Genomic DNA, 24782 nt, shown 5'->3' with positions numbered 1-24782 from the left:
TATCGACCAATAGAAAGCTAAAGCTTCTCTCTCTATTACAGAGTAACGAAACTCAGCACCCCGCAAACTCCTGGATAGGAAAAGAATGACTTGCTCATGGGAATGATCCTTTTGTACTAGAACTGCTCCTAGTCCCTTCAAACTCGCATCCGTGATCAAAATGGACTTTTTCTTGGGGTCAAAACTACAAAGTTTGGGAGCAGATTTTAACTTTTCTTTAAGGGTACAAAATTCTTGCTCACATTCAGCATCCCACAAGAATTTGCAACCTTTGCGCAGTAAAGCCCTCATGTGCACACACAATGAAGCGAAACCATTTATAAACTTATTATAATATTCGGCCATGCCCAGGAAGCTCATAAGTTCTTCTCTACTCGTAGGTGTAGCTAGATTCTGTATGGCAGTAATCAAACTCTCCTTTGGTAACACCCCCCTTGAAAGATAGTGTGCCCTAAATATTCAATTGAGCTCTTCCTGAATTTACATTTTTCAATCTTAACTGTGAGATTAAAGTCTTGTAATCTGTCCAACACCCTGTATAGCCTGTCATCGTGTTCTTTTGTGTCACTTCCAAAAATCAATATATCATCTTGATAAATCTTTACACCTGTTAAACCCTTTAAAACCTTCTCCAGCGCCCTTTGAAAAACTGAGGCTGCTGATACAAGCCCAAAAGGAAGTCTAGCAAACCTGAACGTACCAAAAGGAGTGACAAACGCCGTTAGATCTTTAGAATCATTGTCTAATCTAATCTGGTGGTATGCTGACCGTAAGTTGATGGTACTAAAGACCTTTGCTCCTTTTAAGAACATCAACATGTCGTTTATCTTTGGTAGAGGGTAACGGTCAGTAACTACACTCTTGTTTAATTCGCGAAGGTCCACACACAAACGAAGGGACCCATCAGCTTTCTTGGCTGCGACGACCGGAGCAACCCATTGAGTTGCATCTACATCCTCAATTACTCCTTCAGCCTTGAGTCGCTCCAATTCTAATTTGACCAGTTCTCTGACTGCGACAGGTACATTTCTAACTTTACAGCAAACGGGTTTAGCATTGTCAATCATCCGAATATGATGAAGATACCCTTTGAGGCAACCCAATTTATTTGAAAACACGTTGGGAAATCTGTTCCTCAAGACATCTGAAAACTCTTTGTTAGTAGAGTCTTGAACAACAGATATCGAATTAGACACAAAATTATTTTTTTAAATAACGGGGGACGACGAGTTTGGGTCTAACATAACCCCCAAGTCCTTCTGGTGGAACCAACTGAGAATGCTGTCTCCCTTTTGTGAGATGTATATTTTTGCACTGGCCAATCTATCTTTGTATTCAATTAAACCACAGAAGTACCCGACAAGTTTGATTGGTTCACTTCACCCCCATAGGCCACAGGTTTTATGTCAGGACGAAAAACCTTTACCTTTCCCATAATATGTTTGTTATAAAAATATCTGGAAATAATGGTTATTTTCGCACCTGAATCAAAAAGAACCTTAGTAGGCTTTCTTTCAACTAGGATTTCATCAATAGGGCAATTTTTCCCTTCTCCATTTTGTACCACCTGTACTTGAATTTGCCCACAATCAACTTCATCTTGGCATTTATAATCGTCATCAACATCATAATATATTTCACTTACTTTCCCCTTGTAATTTTTCCCTTTACACGTAGCAGAGAAATGTCATTTCTTTTTACATTTACTACACGTAACCTTCCACCCTGGACATTGCCTGTCATTTGCAAAGTGACCACTTTTCCCACAATGAAAATATTTCACACTACACAAATTAAATCTCATCTCTTGGGAGCTTCTTTCGAAATTTCGTTTTTCGGGGTTTCTTTATGGTTAACAGTTCCTCTAGGGATAGTCTTGACGGCTTGAACAGAGCTTTTGTCCTTATTTTCCCCATTTTTCTTTATGACATCTACGCATTTTAGGGAGTGTTCTATCCTCTTAGCAATTACAATAACTTCTTCTAAATACGGTTCGTCTTTTTGCCACAATTCCTCTCTGACGCGTTCAATGCTGCAACCCAACATGAATTGATCCCTTATTCTTTCATCGAGAGTCGCAGCAAATTTACATGAAGAAGCCAATTTCCTGAGAGAGGTGACGTAGTTCTCAACACTCTCATCTTCCAATTGGGACCTTCTGCCAAAGTGGTACCTCTCTAAGATGGTACTAACTTTGGGTAACTAGTGTTTATCTAACATGGCAATATTTCGTATTAATTGAGGTTACATTCATCTAGTTCAGGAAGATGGTCGAAGACTTCTTGGCCTTCTGAGCCTAAGCAATGCAATAACAAAGCAGTCTTCCTTTCTGCACTTAGAGAAGAACCGCACACTCTTGCATACCTCTCAAAAACTTTCCGCCATTTTTGACACTTTATGGGAGGATCTCCCGGTGATGACAGAAAGAAAGGAGGTGCAGTAACATTTTGCATTGTGACAATTTTAACCTGAACACTTTTAGCCAAGCAACACTGTATTTTATGAAAAACGAAATGAAAGAAAAAGTGAGAAGAAAACAATTTCCCTTTTTTTAAAGATAAACACTAAAATGGTAACTACGAGGCTGAAATTCAAAGAAATAGTTTGTCCCCTTGTTTTAAAAAAATTACTAACAAGCGTGTGCACCAGTATTGCGCTAGAGCTCAATTTTACCTTGAAGTTTTGAAGTGAAGTGTGTGTATCACTGAGGAGATACACCCAAATCCTTTACACATGCGAGTTCCACAGATTTGAGTTAATTGTACCTTTCTCCCCGTGTATTCGCCGATCAGGAGCTGCCGATAACGCGTTGTGTCCACAGAGCGTTACCTAGCAACGCCAAGCACGTGTTGAAATGGACGTGAATGACGCGGCGCGTAAGGAAGCAAATCCCTTGTTTATTGAGGTTCCCTTGACAACCAGCGCAGTGCGTATGACATGCCGGTGACGCACAGCGCTAGTGCACGTAATCTCTCTCCCTGTAGAACGCGAGCGAAGAATGGCGTGCAGCCAGGAGGATCGCTGTCGGCGTTCGAAACGGTGAGAAGAGCCAATTGAAAAATGCTTTTTTGACGATGAGCCAAACCGCTGGACAAGAATGCCTTCAAACTTTGATATGACTCAAAACAAATAATCTCCCACACGTAGACTCCTCAAATTAGCTGTGGCGCACATTATGAAGGTGAATGAAACACAATGCAACGCTTTCAACAGAGCTTCCGATCGGATGTTGCATGCACAGTACAGGTTCCCAAAAATAGTTTAAACCCGGGCTATAACAAACAAACGCTGGGTCTAGGATGCAGTCACTTCATTTCACACAAGCCAAACAGCCGGATAATCCATGGCTTTTTTCTTTTTACACTGATAAAGTAATGCAATACTGCAAAGTCCATAGCGTATATTGAAGACGTCGAGTGGGGTTAAAAACTATGCCGTACCTGCAGTCCAGTGTGATTAAAGACCATCCTGCGTCGCCAAGTGTAATTAAGTAAGTTCAGCCACAAATTGTTGTAGTTTCATCAGGTTTATTACAAGTAAAAGATCCCATCCACCAGAAGCTCCTGTAAGCATGAAAGGCTGGCTCCAACTGCTGCCTACTCGCTTACATCATTCCAGCCCATACAACAATAAACATTCCTTTTCTCCTGGCAACATGAGAGACATTCTACGATGCCACAGAGGAACAGCCTTGGACAGGTTCCCATGGTCTGGAATGTAATCTCTGACTCTAGGGACACTGTTGCTGCCACCGGGGGTTCTAACCCCTCTTTCCTAGAAGCTCTCTGGAGCTCAAAGGCTTTGATATCTAATGCCAACTACTTGGCTTTAAGGGCAAATCTTGCTTCCTCATACTGCAGCATTTTGAACATTCTTTCAGTGGAGGTCTCTCTTCTATTAACGTATGAGCTCCTCTGAGGGACAGATTCTCATCCAGAGTGATATGAGTGGTCAGATTCCCTTGAAGGAGACCTAACCCTCTCTTCTACTCTGTCAGTTCTCTTAGAGAGAATTCCTCTGTCATGTTCAGATCCTTGTGGATCTGGCCCTTCAACCACAGAGTCATGGTCATCTTGATTTTCATCATCTGACCCAGACACTGTAATTGACCCACCCCCTGATTCAGATCTGTTAGCTCCTAGAGCAAACCTCAGATCATCTGTTCTAAGCAGATCTATCAGGTCTAGTGTGGAGGGACTCTGTCCTATCTTCAGGTGTCTTGCAACACACATGGCCTTCAGGTCAAAGAAGGTCATGTCCTTATACTGAGGCTGAGTGGACCCACTGGCTCCACCCTTTGAGGACGTTCTAGTGTTGTGCAGTGTTGTACTACCTACATTAGTTTGTGGCCTACTGATCCTAGCTTGAGCTGTAGCACGGGTGTGCTATCCCTTCACAAACAGTTCTAATTTCACTAGAACTTATTGATACTAAGCTTGACTTTATATGTACCTTGAGTACCTTTAGTGGTTTTCAGTTAGTAATTCAAATAGAGATTTTCTGGTAAAACTATGGCAAGCTGGAATCCCACACGCTGCCCGCCAATGTGAGAAGTTGGCCTGGCATATGCTGGTCACTAGTTATAGTGGCCACCTTGCACCAGTCCAAATCGACTCTTATGGTAGATAGTGTTGCAGGGATTCTGCTTTTGCACAGAACTATGCGCAGGAGACCAGGACCTCAGAGAATTGTGGTGTACCAGAAAACTCCCCTCAGAACCCAGAACCCCTTATCTGACTAGCTTAGTATCCCATTCGTTAGCCTAGATCTAGCTAGGCGGTCCCAATGTATAGACAAACCAGAACAAGCGACTTAGATGAGTGGTGGGAATGCGAAATACCTGTTCGTACTTATTTGTTAGTCCACAACATATTAATACAGACACGGTAAAGTTTAAAGAGTTTATTTTATAAACCTCGCGTCCTAAGATGCAATACTTTGGCTAACACTAGCAGACTAACAGTACAGATCATAAGCATTATTACAATACCATATAAAATGAAAGGAGCAATCATACTATTAATGACAGTGGTATACAGCCACACTCCTTTCACTAGAATCTAATACATTATTATTATTAGACTATTAGAAGGTCTCTTAGGCTAACAGGGGGGACCCCATACCGTATAGATCAGCTTAGTAGAATCACATCAAAGGATCAGCTCTCACAGCATGCATCAGCTCTTCTGTTCAAATGAATGTAAAACCAAACTGTTTGTCAGGACTCCAAAAGATGGCTTAACAGTAGCGGGCACAGTGTTGGGCGGAGATCATGGACCAGGAGAAAGAGTACGGGCCAGAGGCAATGGCTGGACCAGGTTGAATCGGAAAAGGAGTCTAAAGATGGCCGCCGCCTTCCAATCATCGTGGCGGTCTAGTTTATTTCTCCCCCACAGGTGCTCGGAGGCAGTTTGAGACGCGCGCGCTGGAACAAACGCGCACTTCACCAGAGAATTCACGAAGTACGCAGGGTTAATCTGTCTCTCCACAGAATTAGTGTAGAGAATATCTCGTCGGGCTTTCGTCCGGTTTTCGTTCGCTACCTCCGTCGGAAGTAGTTAGGAAAGAAAACAGTTAGAGTTTATACCGAGTATATAGCCTACAAGGAGAAGTTTGCTGAAGCGACAGTTGGTGGCGCCTCTTCCAAGTGATTAACCAAGGCTGGTGTGAGAAACTCGTCGAAGGATATCCTGGGTTGAAGAGAAGTTATAAGCTAAGTGATCTATAGAATTGATAGAAGATGTCAAGACATATGTGAATATTGTAAATAACATAGACTTGGATAAAAGTACAGAAAGATAAGAAATACGTCAAAATTCTTGCAAGAAAAGGGAAGAACGTTAAGGCATTTCTGAGAGGGAAATATGGTGCAGCTAGAAGGGTCTTAGACTACAACTAGCAAGGAAGTCAGTAACATTTATGAAGAGTATCTACAGAAAGAAAGTACACACACTCAAGTAAGTAGATATACTAATTAAGAGAATAGGAGATTGTAAGGGTAATAAGGAAATACTTACATTCGGTGGTATCTTGTTGACAGGTGAATTCCAGAGTGTATTATTATCAAAAAGAAAGAAAAGAAATATAGAGGAGAGGCACAGTGCCAGAAAAAAAGGGTAGGTTAACATCATAGGAGCAGAATAAATTGAGACACAGCACATGTAAGATAAATGGATAACTTGATGCTTGATTTCGAGATTCTCTCAGTTGACACGCAGTTTGCGGATAGAACTAAGAAGCAGACGTGAGAGAGAGAAGACCGTTCCAGGACCAGTCTCTTCTTGTTTATTGTTTTATCCACTCCCCTTTCCCCCCTGGGGGTAGATTTGAGGGTCTAGATATTTAACTGGCCCGCAGAAATATCCTTGAAGGGGAGTTGGGAATCAGCATCTCTGTTCCTGTGCAAGACATCAGAAAGAAGAATCTAGTGGCCTTGACAGAGTGAAGTGCCCACGTTTTTTAACTTGCACCTGAGCAGAGATGGCTGAAGGAATAAATTTACAAACCTTAGGAGTAGTGTTAGAAACAATACAGAAGGAGTTGGTGGCAGTAAGAGAGGGAAATCAGAATCTTAGACAGGAGGTGGTCAATTCAAGAAAGGAAACAGCGGAACTAGCTCAAAAATTGAGGCAACCAATTAGTACAGCACGAGAAACTTTAGACCCTCCTATTGAAGGCCCAAGTAGGATAGCAACACAAGTAATTCATTCTCTGTCCCCGGTTATACCATTAGCCCCCCCAGAGCGATTTAGTGGAGACCCACAAAAGGCGCAGATATTCATCACACAGTGTTCACTACACTTCATGTGTCGCCCTTCAATTTTCCCAGATGCGCAGTCAAGAGTGGCCTTCGTGCTATCGTACTTAAGTGGAGATGCGGCATCCTGGTCTATGCCCTTGGTTTTCCGGGATGATCCCCTGCTGCATAATTACGAAACATTCAAACAAGAATTTCTTCGGATCTTTGACAGATGAAGAATCTCTCAAGTGGTTGATAATGAATTACTAGACTTAAGGCAAGGAAACCGAGATCTAGTGGCATATTTAGCACAGTTTAATAAGCTGGTTGTGGAGACTGACTGGCCGGAGAGTAAAAGAGCTGCAGTCTTTTACAGAGGTTTGAAGGACGAAATCAAAGATGTGTTGGCGCAAATTCCGAATCGACCCACCGAAATTTCAGAGCTGGTAGACCTGGTTTTAGAAATAGACTTCCGTCAAGGAGAGAGAAAGGGAGAAAAGAGGAGAGACTTTAAAACAATGACCCCACGGTTTGACAGGGCTCGGTCAGAAGGTATCAAGATTGCGGATGGACAAATGGTTTCGGAACCAATGCAAATAGGAACAATAAGGGGTCCCTTGACCAAGGAAGAAAAGGAAAAGAGAAGAACAGGCAATTTATGCATGTACTGCGGCTCCAGTGGACACTTCGTTAGGGGGTGTCCGAAGAAACCAAAGACTCCCTTCAAGCCGAAGGAAAACTTGCAGCACCACCTGTAGCGGGAGTTGGACCGGTGGATGCTAATGAAAAATCAACTCCGACAGAACATCAAGTAGCGAATACCCTGCAATCATCTGCCCCACACTTGATCTTATCCATGGTGATTAAGTTCCGGCAAGTAACGTTGACTGAGGTGTCGGTAATGATCGATTCCGGAGCCACCGGAAACTTCTGTGACTTAAAATTGGCAGCCAAACTAGGGTTACGAGCAATATTAAAATCCAGGAGCGAATCCGTCCGGGCTGTGGACGGAACGAATCTCTCCTCCGGACCCATAGTGAGCCATACAGAGCAAGTGCAGTTAATTTCCAGAGATGGACACCAAGAAGTGATTCAGTTCAATTTAATTGACGCACCCCAGTTTCAACTTATCTTAGGCCTACCCTGGCTTACTGAGCACAACCCAACAATCAATTGGAGCTCCAGGACAATAGTAATGGACTCGGAATACTGCAAGAAGAATTGTTTTGAGACAAAAGAAAAAACCAATGGGAGTAATCCAGCTCATTCCTTATGTATGACTGCAGCGTCTGTTTGCGTGATTAATTCCCAAGAAATTCCGCCAGAGTATCGAGATTTTGAGGATGTGTTCAACGAAACGGAAGCAGAGCAATTGCCACCTCATCGGGTGTATGATTGTAAGATAGACCTGGAACCAGGCTCTAATCTACCTTGCAGTCGAGTTTATGCTTTAACAGAAAAAGAACATTGTCATTTAAAAGAATACTTAGATAAATATCTGGCAAATGGTTTCATCAGGCCATCGCAATCTTCTGTGTCTTCGCCTTTATTTTTCGTGCCAAAGAAGGAAGGAGATTTGAGAACTTGTATTGATTATCGCGCGATAAACAGGATCACCAAGAAAAATCGGTACCCGCTTCCACTCATTTCTGTCCTATTGGATCAGGTAAAAGGAGCACAGATATATACCAAACTCGACCTTAGAGGAGCTTACCATCTGGTCCGTATGCGTGAAGGAGATGAGTGGAAGACGGCATTTAGAACGAGATTTGGATTATTTGAATACCAAGTCATGCCGTATGGGCTCTGCAACGCTCCGGCTGCTTTTCAACATTTTATAAATGACATCCTCCATGAATACATTGATCAGTGTGCAATTGTGTACATTGATGATATTCTGATTTACTCATCCGACAAAAGTAAGCATCGAGGGGAAGTGAGAGGAGTTCTACAGAAGCTCCGAGAAAATAAGCTGTTTGTGAAACTAGAAAAATGTGTGTTCAACGTTTCCCAGGTGGAGTTTTTGGGCTTTGTCCTCTCACCAACCGGAATAAATATGGACAAACGGAAAATCAAGGCAGTGGTCGATTGGAAATCTCCCGAAAGTGTTAAGGAAGTTCAGAGCTTCATAGGGTTCACAAATTTCTACAGAAGGTTTATAAGTGAATTCTCACGGAAGATACTTCCTCTTACAAAACTACTCCGGAAGGGAGTTCACTTTGATTGGACAGAAGAAACTGAAGAGGCCTTTAAATCCCTGAAGAAAGACTTCACCACAGCACCAATACTTTTACATGCTGATCCTTCAGAACCATTCTATGTTGAAACAGATGCTTCCGATTTAGCAGTCGGGGGAGTGCTATCCCAACGACACAAGGAAACTGGCCAGTTGCATCCGGTTGCTTACAGATCAAGAAAATTGACGTCAGCAGAAGTGAATTACACTATAACAGAGAAGGAGTTATTGGCCATTAAAGACGCTTTTAAGGAGTGGCGACACTACCTCATGGGAGCCAGGCATCTAGTGACAGTTTTTACGGATCACCGAAATTTAAAATTTCTGAAATCAGCTAAGACACTAACTCCAAGACAACTTTGATGGTCATTGTACTTTGCCGATTATGACTTTGTGATCACCTACCGACCTGGGGCTCAGAACGGGAAGGCTGATGCCTTATCCAGACTAGGAACCAATAACCAAAAGAGTAACACAGAAAATCAAACTATAATTCCAAGTATCAGAATCGTTGGCGCCATCACTTCAATTGACCTGAAGGAACAAATAACCGAAATCATGAGTCCAGAAGAAATGCAAGAATGGGTTGAAAAGGGCACTGGAAGAGAGATCCAGCATCAATTGCCGTATTTTAAAGGAGCTTTGTATTTGCCTACCAAAGAGTTACAAAACCAGGCGCTGTACGAGTGTCACGATGCTCCTTTAGCGGGGCACAAAGGAGAAGCGAAGACTGAAGAATTAGTTAAAAGACTTTATTGGTGGCCTCAGATGACCAGGGATGTGGAAACGTACGTAAAGACCTGTGAAATCTGCGCTCAGGGAAAATCTGAACGGCAAGCCCCTAAGGGGTTTTTACAACCCTTGCCTACACCATCTTTTCCATGGCACACAGTTACATTAGACTAGGCCTGGGCGTAGTTCGTGAAGTAGCACTTCGCGAAGCTACGCAAAGTGAAATTCGCACTACGCGAGCTACGCGTAGCACTTCGCGAACTGCGTAGTACCTTGTTTGCACTGTGCCAGATGTCGTTTTCAATGATTGCACAGTGCGGACAAGCAACCGGCACTGTGCAATCATTGAAAATGGCATCTTGCACAGTGCGAGCTGTAGTTTTCTGCTGCTCGAGTAGATTTTTACTCGAGCTTCAGCTTTTTCAACGCGAACTGGTAGTTTCTCATTGCGAGCGGTTGCGAGCATACGCGACCACTCGCAATGAGAAACCTGACCTCCTCGCGTTGGGAATCTTGCCGGGAGGTTTATTTTCCATGCTCGCGATCGCCAACTTGCAGTTGCTGATCGCGAACAAGGAAAAAGTCTCGCCGGGATGTCATTTTGCTTGCTCGCGGTCGCCAACTTGACGTTGAGGACCGCGAGCAAGCTAAAAATGACCGCAGCACCTCGCAACACTACGCTACGCGTGTTCGCACTGTGCTACGTGCAGTTCGCGTAGTGCGAAGTAGCGCAAACTTCGCAAACTACGCGAGCGTAGCGAAGTGCTTTTCCCAGGCTTACATTAGACCTCATTGTATATTTGCCTCTTAGTCAAGGTTTCAACACCATCCTAGTGGTGGTGGACACATTTACTAAGATGACACATTTCACGGCTCTAAAAGGGGTTCCCACAGCTAAACAACTTGCTAGACATTTCAGTACACAGATTGTGAAAATTCATGGCATCCCGAGGGTAGTTATTTCAGATAGAGGTGCACAATTCGTATCTCATTTTTGGAAGGCTTTTCTGAAAGGGTTGGGAATCGAAGCTAGGTATTCAACCAGTTATCACCCAGAGACAAATGGGCAAACAGAAAGGGTGAACCAAGAACTAGAGCAGTACCTTCCTGTTGAAACAAGAAGGAGAGTGGGCAGATTATTTATGGGCTGCTGAGTTTGCACACAACAATGACAGGGATGTCTCTACAGGCTATTCTCCGTTTTACCTGAATTATGGCCGACATCCAAATTTCACTATAGGGCAGACTGATATTCAAGTTCCAGCTGTAGAAGACCTAGTATCACACTTAAAACAAGTCCACCAGACGGTCATACAAAATTTAGAACAGGCTAAGAAAAAATATAAGACCTATGCAGATAAAAGAGATTTGAGGGCCCTCCCTTAGAGGCAGGTGATTGTGTTTGGTTAAGTACAAAGAACCTTCGGTTAAAAGGTAACAGAAAGTTCAACCTAGATTTATAGGGCCTTATCGGATAGAAGAAAAGATGTCCCACGTTACCTATCGGTTAAAACTGCCTACCAAATTGAAGGTTCATCCAGTTTTTCATGTTTCCTTGTTGAAAAAGGCTCCACTGGAACTGCGAAAAAATTTGCCTCCGAAACCCATTCCATTACAATCTGGAGTGGAATTTGAAGTCAAGGAGATTTTAGATTCAAAAAAGCTAAAAGACAAACTGTACTATTTAGTTGACTGGAAGGGCTATGGGCCAGAGGAGCGATCTTGGGAATTGGAGTCAGATATCCATGCTCCAAGATTAGTTAAATCCTTTCATCAAAGATTTCCTACAAAGCCACGATTGGGAGGACCTCCTTTGTTGGGGGGTGCTGTCAGGACTCCAAAAGATGGCTTAACAGTAGCGGGCACAGTGTTGGGCGGAGATCATGGACCAGGAGAAAGAGTACGGGCCAGAGGCAATGGCTGGACCAGGTTGAATCGGAAAAGGAGTCTAAAGATGGGCGCCGCCTTCCAATCATCGCGGCGGTCTGGTTTATTTTTCCCCCAGAGGTGCTCGGAGGCAGTTTGAGACGCGCGCGCTGAAACAAACGCGCACTTCACCAGAGAATTCACGAAGTACGCAGGGTTAATCTGTCTCTCCACAGAATTAGTGTAGAGAATATCTCGTCGGGCTTTCGTCCGGTTTTCGTTCGCTACCTCCGTCGGAAGTAGTTAGGAAAGAAAACAGTTAGAGTTTATACCGAGTATATAGCCTACAAGGAGAAGTTTGCTGAAGCGACAGTTGGTGGCGCCTCTTCCAAGTGATGAACCAAGGCTGGTGTGAGAAACTCGTAGAAGGATAACCTGGGCTGAAGAGAAGTTATAAGCTAAGTGATCTATAGAATTGATAGAAGATGTCAAGACATATGTGACTATTGTAAATAACATAGACTTGGATAAAAGTACAGAAAGATAAGAAATACGTCAAAATTCCTGCAAGAAAAGGGAAGAACGTTAAGGCATTTCTGAGAGGGAAATATGGTGCAGCTAGAAGGGTCTTAGACTACAACTAGCAAGGAAGTCAGTAACATTTATTAAGAGTATCTACAGAAAATAAGTACACACACTCAAGTAAGTAGATATACTAATTAAGAGAATAGGAGAGTGTAAGGGTAATAAGGAAATACTTACATTCGGTGGTATCTTGTTGACAGGTGAATTCCAGAGTGTATTATTATCAAAAAGAAAGAAAAGAAATATAGAGGAGAGGCACAGTGCCAGAAACGAAGGGTAGGTTAACATCATAGGAGCAGAATAAATTGAGACACAGCACATGTAAGATAAATGGATAACTTGATGCTTGATTTCTAGATTCTCTCAGTTGACACGCAGTTTGCAGATAGAACTAAGAAGCAGACGTGAGAGAGAGAAGACCCTTTCAGGACCAGTCTCTTCTTGTTTATTGTTTTATCCACTCCCCTTTCCCCCCCGGGGGTAGATTTGAGGGTCTAGATATTTAACTGGCCCGCAGAAATATCCTTGAAGGGGAGTTGGGAATCAGCATCTCTGTTCCTGTGCAAGACATCAGAAAGAAGAATCTAGTGGCCTTGACACTGTTCTGCAATATTAAAGACGCTTGTCCTTCAGATATTGGCAGCTGTATGCATGATATGTCTAACAAGTGGTACGATCAATCTAAACACAACACTCTGTACCTTCTAGTGACCCAGACGCGTTCTTTGCATGATGTACAGACCAAGGGCACATTTCACGGTTAAGAATGTGAAACAACAGTTTGTTATCCTGTAAGGCAAAGTCGAGTCAGCATTTCTAAAATGAATAACACATAACAACAGTGTCGTGTGCAGCGCAGCAGAAACGACAAGCTTGCTTGCTAAAAATTATCTTGTTTATGCTAACTTAGTGTTGTAAATAGGGCGTGGCTTAATCCATCTCACAATAGGTTTAAGACAACCTGTTAAAGAAAGCTATCTTACTGGTAGCTGTGGAGAGCAGCCTTCAGGCTAAGTCTCAGAGGAATGTAAAGCAGCTTGTTTTACCTTATAATCTCTTGAATTACCAAATGAAAGGACACCACACAGGTATATATATCAAATATATATGTATTTATTACTAGACACACTCTACTAATCTATTTATGAGATTAGAAGTCAGGAACATATGCAAATATCAACGTTTCACAATAAGTTAAGCACAAATATGCCAGACCATATACTAAAAAAGAGGTTTAGGAATGTCGACTTGCAAGGGGACAAGGCCTAGGGCATGTAGAATCGCTGGGGCTTCACTAATCCACCAAAGGAAGGTAAGTAAAAGACCCACGAGAGACGCATGCAGTGTGAGAACACAGCCGCGGGTTCCCTATTGATTTCAAAGGAGCAAGTCGCGTTTGGATTTTTAAAGTTCTAGGGTACTTCGAGGAAGTTTACAAGCAAGCCACTTACAAGGTAAGTACTTCTAGGGCCAACACACACAGGAGCACCGGAGTGCACGAGTTACCTCACCCAGGTAAGCCGGGTGCATAGGTGTCTTTTGGTGTCCGGTCAAACCTTGGCAACAGCAAGTCTTGTGCAATGTGAAGAAAGTCAGCGGTGCAGACCAGCAAGGTTGGAGGGACTCACCCAGTGAGGTTAAATGAGGGCAGGTGAGGAGCAACAAGGGGAGCCCTTTGGTGTGATGAGAAAGTCTTCAGTGGACCCTCCAGCCAGCTGGCAAGGGATCACGAAGACGCCTCAGGAGAATTCGCTTCACAGGAGCCCACGGTCACTCGGGATGAGGTAGACCTCTGATTTTTTAGGGAAATCCTGCTGGAGGCTTGGACCATACCTGGTTTAATGCACATGTTTGTACACCATCGCAAAGGGATTGCACTTGACAATAATGTACGGTACCCGGGTATTGCTGTTCCTCGTCACTCGTGGGGTCCACTTGCCTCAGCTCTGCTGGGAACTCACAATGGCCGTTGAGAAGTCAGGAAAACTTCTTCTGTGGCTGCAGGGACTTCGGACTCTGGCAGGAGCGGGAAAGTTTGCGACCATTGATTCAAGTTTTTGGTGCCTGCCAAGCCGGGGAGTCACTCCTTCACTCCAAGGGAGATTCTTCTATCTTCCAAAGGTAGTATAACATCGAAGGTCCAGGATTCTTCTTGTAGAGCGTCGTCCAGGGATATCTGATTTGCAATGGCAAGGTTTCCCTATCTTATACTAAAGGAGGAAAGGGAGGGACTAGCTCTATGACCACTCCTATGGGAGGGTCAGGGTAGTGGGTGGTTACACCCACTTCCCTTTGTCCAGTTTCGCGCCAGAGCAGGGGCAGGTAGCCCCTGAACTGGTTTGAGCTGGCATATGCACCGAGGAGCCTACTGCTCCCCCAGTGCAGGACTTCAAAGCACTCTACGAGTGCACCCACCCAGCCCCAATACACTAAATCCTGTCTGGAAGGTGGTGACTAAGCCTGGGCAAAGCACTACGCTACGCTCGCGTAGTTTGCGAAGTTCGCGCTACTTCACACTACGCGAATTGCACGTAGCACAGTGCAAACACGCGTAGCGTAGTGTTGCGTGGTGCTGCAGTCTTTTTTTGCTTTCTCGCGGTCCTCAATGTCATGTTAGCGACCGTGAGCAAGCAAAATGACATCCCGTCGAGACTTTTTTCTTGTTCGCAATCAGCAACATCAAGTTGGCGATCACGAGCATGGAAAATAAACCTCCCGGCGAGATTCCCAACGCGAGGAGGTCAGGTTTCTCATTGCGAGTGGTCGAGTATGCTCGCGACCGCTCGCGATGAGAAACTACCAGTTCGCGTTGAGAAAGAAGCCGCTCGAGTAAAAATCTATTTGAGCAGCAGAAAACTACAGCTCGCACTGTGCAAGATGCCGTTTTCAATGATTGCACAGTGCCGGTTGCTTGTCCACACTGTGCAATCATTGAAAACGACATCTTGCACAGTGCGAACAAGGTGCTACGCAGTTCGCGAAGTGCTATGCGTAGCTCGCGTAATGCGAAGTGCACTTTGCGTAGCTACTCGAAGCGCTACTTCGCGAACTACGCCCAGGGTTAGTGGTGACACCTCCCTGTGACATGATGCCTATTGTTGGGCCTCCTCCACTGTGAGTTACAGTCAGAAGCAGGAGGGCAGCCCAGTGTCTGTGCTGGTGGCATCGATTTTGTGATGCCAGGGCTCTTTCAGATTTCTACTGTGTTTCCACAGTGGGTACATGTCTTCCTCTCTAGAAGGGTGGGATCATACTCCCACACCAGTTACTGGTGTGGGGGTATGATTCCAAGTTGTTTGACACCAAACACAACATGTTTTGATGCAGTCATTCCAAAGTTATCATTTACCGCTAAGTTATAATGCACTTAAGAGTATATGGTTTAACCACATCCACAAACAGCCACAGAGAATAGGCTCTGCCAGCTGCAGAGGGGCTCTGCTCATGCAGGGGCACCCCCTCACATTGTAAACCAAGCACCCTGCCCTCAGGATTGATAGGGCCTGCCTTAGGGGTGACTGATAGGTTTATATGTGTGTGTATGGTGAGATATTGGGAACCTATACCTCAGTGAGGAGTGCTAACACTACCTCACCCAGGCTGCAGTAGCAGGCCTGTGGTGTCAGATGTAGTCTGCTTCCCAGGGTTGGCATAATACATGCTTCAGCCCCTGGTTGGCCTGTGAAGTACCTATGCCCTAGGTACCTAAGGTACCATATACTAGGGGCTCATAAGGTACCACAGTATCCAATCACTAGTGCATATAATATGCACTCCAAGGTGTTTAGAGAGAACAGAGAGACTGGGGCCCTGATTAGCAGGGACCCAGCCAGACTATTGCCAGAAACCAGTGTTAACATCAGAAAGAAAGTGGGGACAACATAAGTGCAGATCCTACTCTCCTACAGTCCACCACTGCCATAGACCCTCTTGTGCCAGTCTGACCTGAAGAAGACATAGGTCTGTATCCACAACTGCCATAGATGCTCTTGTGCCAGTCTGACCTGATGAAGACATAGGTCTGTGTCCACCACTGCCATAGACCGTCTGGTGCCAGTCTGATCTGTAGAAGATATGGGTCTGTGTCACTGCCATACACCCTCTTGTGCCAGTCTGACCTGATAAAGACATAGGTCTGTGTCCACCACTGCCATACACCCTCTTGTGCCAGTCTGACCTGATAAAGACATCGGTCTGTTTCCAACACTGCCATAGACCCTCTTGTGCCAGTCTGACCTGATGAAGACATAGGTCTGTGTCCACAATTGCCAGAGACCTTCTTGTGCCAGTCTGACCTGATGAAGACATAGGTCTGTGTCCACCACTTCCAGAGACGCTCTTCTGCCAGTCTGACCTGATGAAGACATAGGTCTGTGTCCCACACTGCCATAGACCATCTTGTGCCAGTCTGACCTGATGAAGACATAGGTCTGTGTCCACCACTGCCATAGACCATCTTGTGGAAGCCTGACCTGAAGGAGACATAGGTCTGTGTCCACCACTGCCATAGACCCTCTTGTGCCAGTCTGACCTGATGAAGACATCGGTCTGTGTCCACCACTGCCATAGACCCTCTTGTGCCACTCTGAACTGATGAAGACATAGGTCTGTGTCCACCACTGTCATAGACCCTCTTGGGCCAGTCTGACCTGAAGAAGGCATTGGTCTCTGTCCACTGGTCACATAGACCCTCTTGTGCCAGTCTGACCTGATGAAGGCACTAATCTGTGTCCACTGCTCGGACAGAGGCTCTCATGATAGTCTGCCCTAAATAAGGTACTGACCCATGTCTACTGCTCACCCAGAGCCTCTTGTGCCAGTCTGATCTAATGATTGAAAGAGCTTATGTATGTTCACAGCTTACACAGACCCTTTTGTGCCAGTCTGACCTAAAGATGGCATTGATGCCCATTCGTAACTGGAGTGTCAGGCACTTGGAGCGGTGGCACTTTGTGCTTTAATCTGTATTCTCATTGTGGTGGCTGAACAGCAAAAGGAGAAAACAATATTCTGAGAGTGAAGGTTTCTCCATTTATTTATCAATATTCATGTATCCATGCCAGTCTGCCCATACATACATACATACAAAAAGTAATAACAAAAACAAGAGGCAATTGAGAGGCACTTCTGAGGAAAAGCACTTCCTGATGTATTAGGCAGAGAGTTTGTTATTCCATAACTTGCAGCATGTTTCCCCAGCCTGCATTCCTGCCAAAATTTTAGAAGAAGTAAGAGGGAGATTTAAAAAATAAATAATCAGGAGAATGTGTTTTACCCATTGACGTCTTTTGAAGCAAAGGTCATTTCAGGCGAGAGATAGACAAAATATGATTTTTTCTTGTTTAAAAAATCGAGATCCTCCTACCTGATTCGGGTCTAATGACCTGTACGAGCCTGGCCTCTCATTAGTAACCAAGACCACCTCTTTGTGCTGCAGCCACTACGTTTAGTAAAGAGATATTGTTCCAGCTATGTTTTAAAAATACTATTGACCCCAGCTTGAGACACGGAGAAATCCTTTACATGCATTAGGGCAGAGAACATCAGGAAATATATTTTTTGGGTCATCAGTAGTATGTAGCAGAAACACCATTTTAACATGGCCGCAATCTTGTCCTAAAGTTATTGCCTGTCTTTTGTGCCTCTGTTTTTCAAGTACCACAAGAGGGATGGGTGACCCAATGACCCCAGGGGAGCCAGGGTGTCAGTAATGCCAGCAACGGTATCACCTTCTTTGAGGGCATGTTCATGTCTTCTGGGGGGTGAAATGACACAGGTGAGATGGCAATGGAAATACATCAAACTAAAGAGCCCCACTAATCCCCGGCAGGAGACTGGAGTAAATACATCAAGTTATAAAGAGCCCCACTAATCCCCGGCAGGAGACTGGAGTTAATACATCAAGTTATAAAGAGCCCCACTAATCCCCGCCAGGAGACTGGAGTTAATACATCAAGTTATAAAGAGCCCCACTAATCACCGGCAGGAGACTGGAGTAAATACATCAAGTTATAAAGAGCCCCACTAATCCCCGGCAGGAGACTGGGGTAAATACATCAAGTTATAAAGAGCCCCACAAATACCCGGCAGGAGACAGGGGTAAATACATCAAACTATAAAGAACCCCACTAATCCCTGGCACGAGACTGGGGTAAATACATAAAGTAATGAAGAGCCCCACTAATCCCCGGCATGAGACTGGGGTAAATACATCTTCTGTGAGACATTATATCCACGATTACTGATAAAGTTCACATTTTCTGCAGTTTACCTTTTCTTTGCTCTGTAGCACCATGTAGTGTAAAAGCCCTGACCTTTCACATATCTTCTCTCCCCAGAAACACGGAAGTTGAACCCAACCATCTACAAAGGTAAGTTCCATTTTGTCAGTGAAAAGAATGCATTGAGTAATTAAAATATGTTATGTTGAAGTTGGGTGGATAAGAGTGCCTTAAAATTTGAAATAAGGATTACTCTTTATGCCTATCCTTATGTAAAGCATGAAAATGAATTTCTTCTTAAGCGAAAACAATTACAACTTTTACAAACAGCATCTTTGTCCTGAAGATTACTGAGGAAACTTCTGGGTGCTCTGGTAAGCACTATTGCGTACACTGGATATATCCAAGAGGGATTCAAAATAGGTGTTCAAGGCCCACAGGAGAGCTTTTACTCATGAAGGAGTTACAATGTGATGAACTAAAGAAAATAAACAAATCATATATAAAACATGGTCTGATATAATTTTATCATTACCTGAATCAGATAACAGCTGTGTGTTGTAGGGTCAAAAATCCCATCCCTTGAAGAAATATGCTTGCCTGCTCCTCATTTTATCATTCTGACAGACCTGGTGTGTGTTCCTGTACATGAGTCCCGTAACACAAACCCCTTGGCAGGTGCTCGATAATACCTTTGTATGTTGTTAATCAACAATTTGGGAGACTTTGCTGGAGTGTATGGTCACCCAAAGAGGTACTACTTTTATCAGGAGTAACTCCCAATCCTGTGACCTGATTGGTAGAAGGTCTTGTTTGGTCTGTAGCCATGGTGTACAAGCCTTGTTTCTTGTACCCCTTCCTGTGTAAATGTCTGTTGCCTGTCGTGTGTCATGACTGGACCCCTCCACATTCTCCTAATGTATGCACAAACTAGTGTTTGGATAGATGAGCGTTGGTGCAGCCCCAATGAGGGTCCCCCAGTATGCATCTAGCACCTGAGATTTTAGGGTGCTCATTGGATGTAATGGCTGTCAGAGCTGCTGTCTGGCATTCTGTGCTTGTCCTCGTCCACTGATTGCCTCCACTCCCTCCCACCACAGCCTTTATGAAGGCGCAGTACATGTCTTTATTGGGTTCACCGAAGAAGTCAAGATTATGGGCCAGATGTTTTAAACTTTCATGTGAAGCAGAAAGACAACTGGCTGAGCTACTCAAGTAAGGAGGAGACGAGAAGACTTTGAGGTAAGTAAAAGTGGATTTATTTTCAATCAGTGAAATACCCACGACCGAGCACTCCCGTCGCGTACCATGATCATTGCCAACTGATTAACGTTTGCAGAATCCTGGCACGCAAAGAACAGAGCCGGATTGTGGAACCATATTCAAACAACAATATAGAGCGAGACACCCTTGCGCTGGCTAAAGCACGAGGATGCCTCCAAGCAAAGCAAGTAAGAAGCTACTTCTCCCGCCCCCAAAGAACAGAAGGAAAAGAACAAGGAGGCAGGAGGAAAATATGTGGCAAAAAACATGGTAAGCATAACTTTAAAGTGAATACAAAAGGAGTAACGAAAAGTCCTAGTTACAAATTCATGACAAAACATAATCATTGAACCTGGAGGGTAATCTTCTACTACGAGATCCCAAATCATCAGATCGTACAGTAAAACCTGCCACATCAAAACAGCCTCAGGGACAGGACTTTCATGCTGACTGACATATGAGGGTGAACATTGAGAGGGAAAATCTCCCCCAGTATCAGGTTCTCGCACAGGTGGTGAAACACAAAAAGTGGGATCACGCAACCAACTAGTCCAGTCACAATGTTCAACCTCTTGTTTAGACAACTGCATTAAAGACTTAACCTGTGATTCAGAAAGATGAACAAGCGATCTTTTATTCCACCACCCCTTACTACCAAGGAGTGCTGAACCTTTGCTCACACTGATGACATGAACAGGGGCAGAAAATGTAAACAAACACTTAGGAACTTTTTGGGGATTTTTGATAAGAACCCAATAATTGACTTTCATATCCATATTATTAAACTTTTTACCTGAATCGTGTTAAGACTTCATAAGATTTTGCTTATTCAACACTCGAGACACAAGACCTTTGTTACAGGGGCCACCCTTAGCATGCTTGGTTTGTGGCCAATTGGGACACAAATTGCTGTGGGCGTTTCTGCCCCTCAAAAGGGTAAGAGGAGGAACTCCTGTAGTGCAGTGAAGCAAAATATTCTAAGACCATTATTTAGCCTCAACACAATCTTGAATGTCTTGACCACATGAAAGGGTTGCTTGAATGGCGTCCTTAACTAACCTGTTCACCCTTTCGACCAAACCATTGGACGCTGGAGAATAAAAAGTAACTTTATAATGAGTAGCATCGTTTTCATCTAAAAATGTACACATCTTGTGCGAGACAAAATGTGTACCATTGTCAGTTACAATAATAGATGGTGAACTTTCTACAGAAAAAAACATTTTTCAAACATTTGATGGCATTAGAGGTCCTGGCTGAGTCACAGAACATATGACAAATCCATTTAGAATGGCAGTCAACCATGAGAATGAGAAATTTAAGGTTATGATGTGAAACATCATACGGTCCAGAAAAATCTAGGTCAACCTTGTCCCAAGGTCTGTTGGGAAAAGGAACAGGGTGCAATGGTGTATTCATCAATTTCCATTTTTATCTGATAAAAGACATTCAATGCATGAATTAACACAAACTTTGACCTGGGATTCCAAGGATGGCCACCAATAGTACAATTTGATTAGTTGAGAGGTTTTGGTAACACCTAAATGACCATGGTGTGCAGATTTGAGGATGTCCTTCCTGGGACTTGACGGAGGAAGAAAGGAATCGTGTTGCATTGGTGCAGATCAGAGCTTCCGAATCCCCTCTACTTCCACGGATGGAGCGGTCTCACAGTCACACATGCACACACATCACACGCTGGTGGGGCCCATTACACCAACTCTCATCCTACCACTCTTATTCCGTGCCATGTATAAGGGGAAACACTTTATATTACCTATCCAATCTTCCTGTACGTTGAGGTCAATGGCATCTGCTTAGTTGCTTATAAGTCTAGCAAAATACATTTCAAAGAATACACAAATAAATTCAATAAACATGACCAGAAATAATCACCCGACACAGAAATTCAAACAGGCTTATTTGTTTATCTAAAATTGTAATAAAAGCCAATTAAATGCAAATTAATTTCTCTCATATTTACCTATTCTGTCTAAATGTCAGATCCTAAGTCAGAACCGGTCCTCTGTAGAAGAATTAGAGTTTCCTGTCGTCATGTAGAGTCATCGTCCTCTCCGTCAGCATAGGGACCTCGGATCATCAGCTCGGGAAGAAGTGGCGCTAGACCTCTCTAGCCTACTATTATTTATACTAAAATTTACATTCTATAAAGTTACAATTCTTTGTTCAGAACGGATGAATGGCGGAAATAATGTCATCTTGGTACTTTTTCGATATTATGCGAGATTTTCTCACATATAGATTGTCCCAAATAATGAATAGAAAAATTGAATGTCCATGACTAATTTCGATACATCTACGGATGTTTCTACTGGGTAAATTTGTATCAAATGGTGGGATCATTATAAGTTCATGAAGTAAATATTTCAAAATTGCAACATCTCCATCTTCCAGGGGCACTTGGCAGATTTCATGGACTTGTCATCATGCTCATGGCTTTTCAGTTCATCGGAGGTGCAAGGTCACAGGCAGAGCGAAGCCTTTTTGTAAAATTTCCATTTACTCGAATGCAGGCTGCGGGTGGTAGCCATCTTGTAGTAGGCCACATTTGACACTTAAGTGAAAATAAACATAAAACAGAATTACTGCACGGAAATGATTATACAGTGTTATTCCCCTGCTAATACCCTTATGTGTGTGTATTTATCTAGCCATTTTTGACATCAAAAAGCCATTAATGCATTTTAATTTAAGCGCAAACACAATAACATCACATAAGCAACATCGATTTCTGTCAGTTTGCTCACCAACTTAGTTCACTTATTATTTTAGCCATGCAATAGCATTCCCACGTGTAATTCATTTGTTAATAAGGTTGATTAGACAACATTTGACAAACTTTTAATAATTAATAATTAATCAGTAGTACTTTTAGTTGTAACATGCGAAAATGAAACAGGTATTCGGTCTTAAAGTAAAAACCCTGCTCCAGCAATCCCCCCTTTGGTGATATCTAATCACCACAAAAATCAAAACCCCAAAAATCAATTTGGTTTCCCCTTTTGGAAGAATTTAAAATATCTTCTTGTTCATGTTTAAACCCTTGTTTAAATCTCATCTTCCTTTTTTGTTTCTATATACATGCTTTATCTTAGCTCTTCTAATTCTATTTCTTGTGGATCTCTTTCTGGTTTCTTTTGTCTCCTTTTAACATTTTCTTTTTATTTCTTCTATATCTACAACACATACATCCTAATCTAAGGATCAATAATGCAACAATTACACAGGTTAATGGAAATAATATCTTACCAAAAATGGTACTACCTATTTTAGCTATAACATTTTTAATAGCAATCATCTTATTAGCCATTCTAGTCCAGATACTTTCAGCTTCCAGTGGTACTAATTCTTCATGCAAATCAGTAATATTTTTTATATAAACCTTTAGATCTTTTCTTTCGTCAGGAATGTAATTGCAACAATGTTGAACTTCAGCATTCCACAGACTCCACCCTCTTTTGCTAAAAGAATGTCAAGGGCAAGTCGATTTTGCATCGCCATAGCACGCAAAGCAACCATTTCTGTATTAACGAAAAGAAAGCCTCCAGCGGTGCTTGTTGACAAGCGATCCACCACTGTTGACAGCTTCCGAATACCAAATGCATTTAAAGAAATTCCCACTGCTGGAATTAAAGCTCCAAAAATATCTCCTACAATTTCTGTCCATGATTCTCTTCTATAGCGTGTTAATGTGTTAGAATATTCAGCATCATCTACTCTATCCATGTGGAAAATCTTTGGAAAGACCAGGCCAACATAACATGTACCAAACCAATGGTCAGGCAAACGGTAATAAGCCTTGTTCCCACAAATATAATACACTCCCGGGAAAACTGGATCTTCTCCTCCTCTAAATCCCCATCCGGTTGCAATAAAGTATGTATCATGGCACTCACTAGTCCCTATGAAATAATAATCATACTGGGATCTCTTCCTGGTAATGCATAGTTTGCCTTTCTGTGGGGCATCTATAGCCATAGTTGGACTGGCTCCATTTTTCAACTCCTTTTCTTTCTCAATATCCCACATTGTGTCACTCATTTTATGCCCTTCTGCTTTCTTGTGCATGTTCAATCTTCTTCTCTCAACCATGTCTAGAAAATTCTTCTCTTCTCCCTTTAAACTGCAAGTTAAATTATTTCTAAAAACATATTGTAAGGTTAATTCTTTTGTTTCTAAAAAAATCTCTCCTAAAGTGTTAGCTTCTTTTGCAGGATTCAGTTCTTTATTCATAGGCAACTGCCCAAGAATAGTATCTATATTAGACATATTATAATCTAATTTCCCTAACTGGTAAAATATACTAATCAACACACTACAGGAAATTCCATACGTAGCCGGAAGATGATGATAAGTCACTCCTTCCGAAACAGAGGGAGGTAATTGCATACAGACGTAGCAATCCCTTACTTCCATTGTCTTTACGTACTCATACAACAATTTAGAAAAGACATTGCTAGAAAAATCATTAATTGACCAATCCTTATGTATGTGTACATTGCTAGTTCTAGTTGGTACTATCTTCGGTGAACTTTTCCCTATATTAGTTTTGTTCTCAGTATGACCCTCTAAAGTGTCTATAGTGACTCTAAATGAAATCAGTAGAGCAAGCACGCTCCAAAGCAGCATTACCAATCCTGTACAGCAGCAGCACATCTTGCACCATCTTTTCAGAAAGGTACATCTACTTTTATTCTCAGTGTTAGCCATTTTGTTAATTTGACCGTGTCTTTTGACTTAGCCTCTTCTACTCCTCTACTGAACTTTTAAGGGCAGCAAGTACCCAACAGATTATTACAATCTACTAATTTTAATATTTCTTTTTCTTCTCTTCTCCAAGTGATTTTCCTTGGATTTACTCAATTTGGATTTTCATCACTTTTCACTGTCTCTTCATCATCATCAAACTGTATCAGGTCCTGAACATCCATCTCTTCTCCAATGTCGGACAAGATAACTCTCAGGATTCCCACAGTTTCTTCTTCAGCAACCTCCTTCAGCAAAGCCTCCTCTGGACTTCCTTGGCTGTCTGCCTCTTCTCCTTGTTCAGGCAGTGCCACATACGTTCCGGTGACTTGTACCTCTGGTTGGGTTTCCTTATTCTTTTAGTTCTCTCAGG

The 24782-nt window shown here is 42.9% G+C and overlaps 1 protein-coding gene across 1 annotated transcript in view; it reads left to right on the top strand.

Annotated features, from left to right (window-relative positions):
• Positions 1-24782, top strand: part of LOC146863561 (CD5 antigen-like) — a 1059357-nt gene that overhangs the window by 983464 nt on the left and 51111 nt on the right. Inside the window, exon 6 of the mRNA XM_085643023.1 lies at positions 18497-18529. Coding sequence (XP_085499149.1) covers positions 18497-18529 — 33 coding nt within the window. The remainder of the gene's footprint in view (positions 1-18496; positions 18530-24782) is intronic.

This window comes from Triturus cristatus, chromosome 2_2 (assembly GCF_964204655.1).
Source record: "Triturus cristatus chromosome 2_2, aTriCri1.1, whole genome shotgun sequence".
Taxonomy (NCBI): domain Eukaryota; kingdom Metazoa; phylum Chordata; class Amphibia; order Caudata; family Salamandridae; genus Triturus; species Triturus cristatus.
Note: the sequence above shows the minus strand (reverse complement) of the source record. Positions and strands in the feature narration are given on the sequence as shown.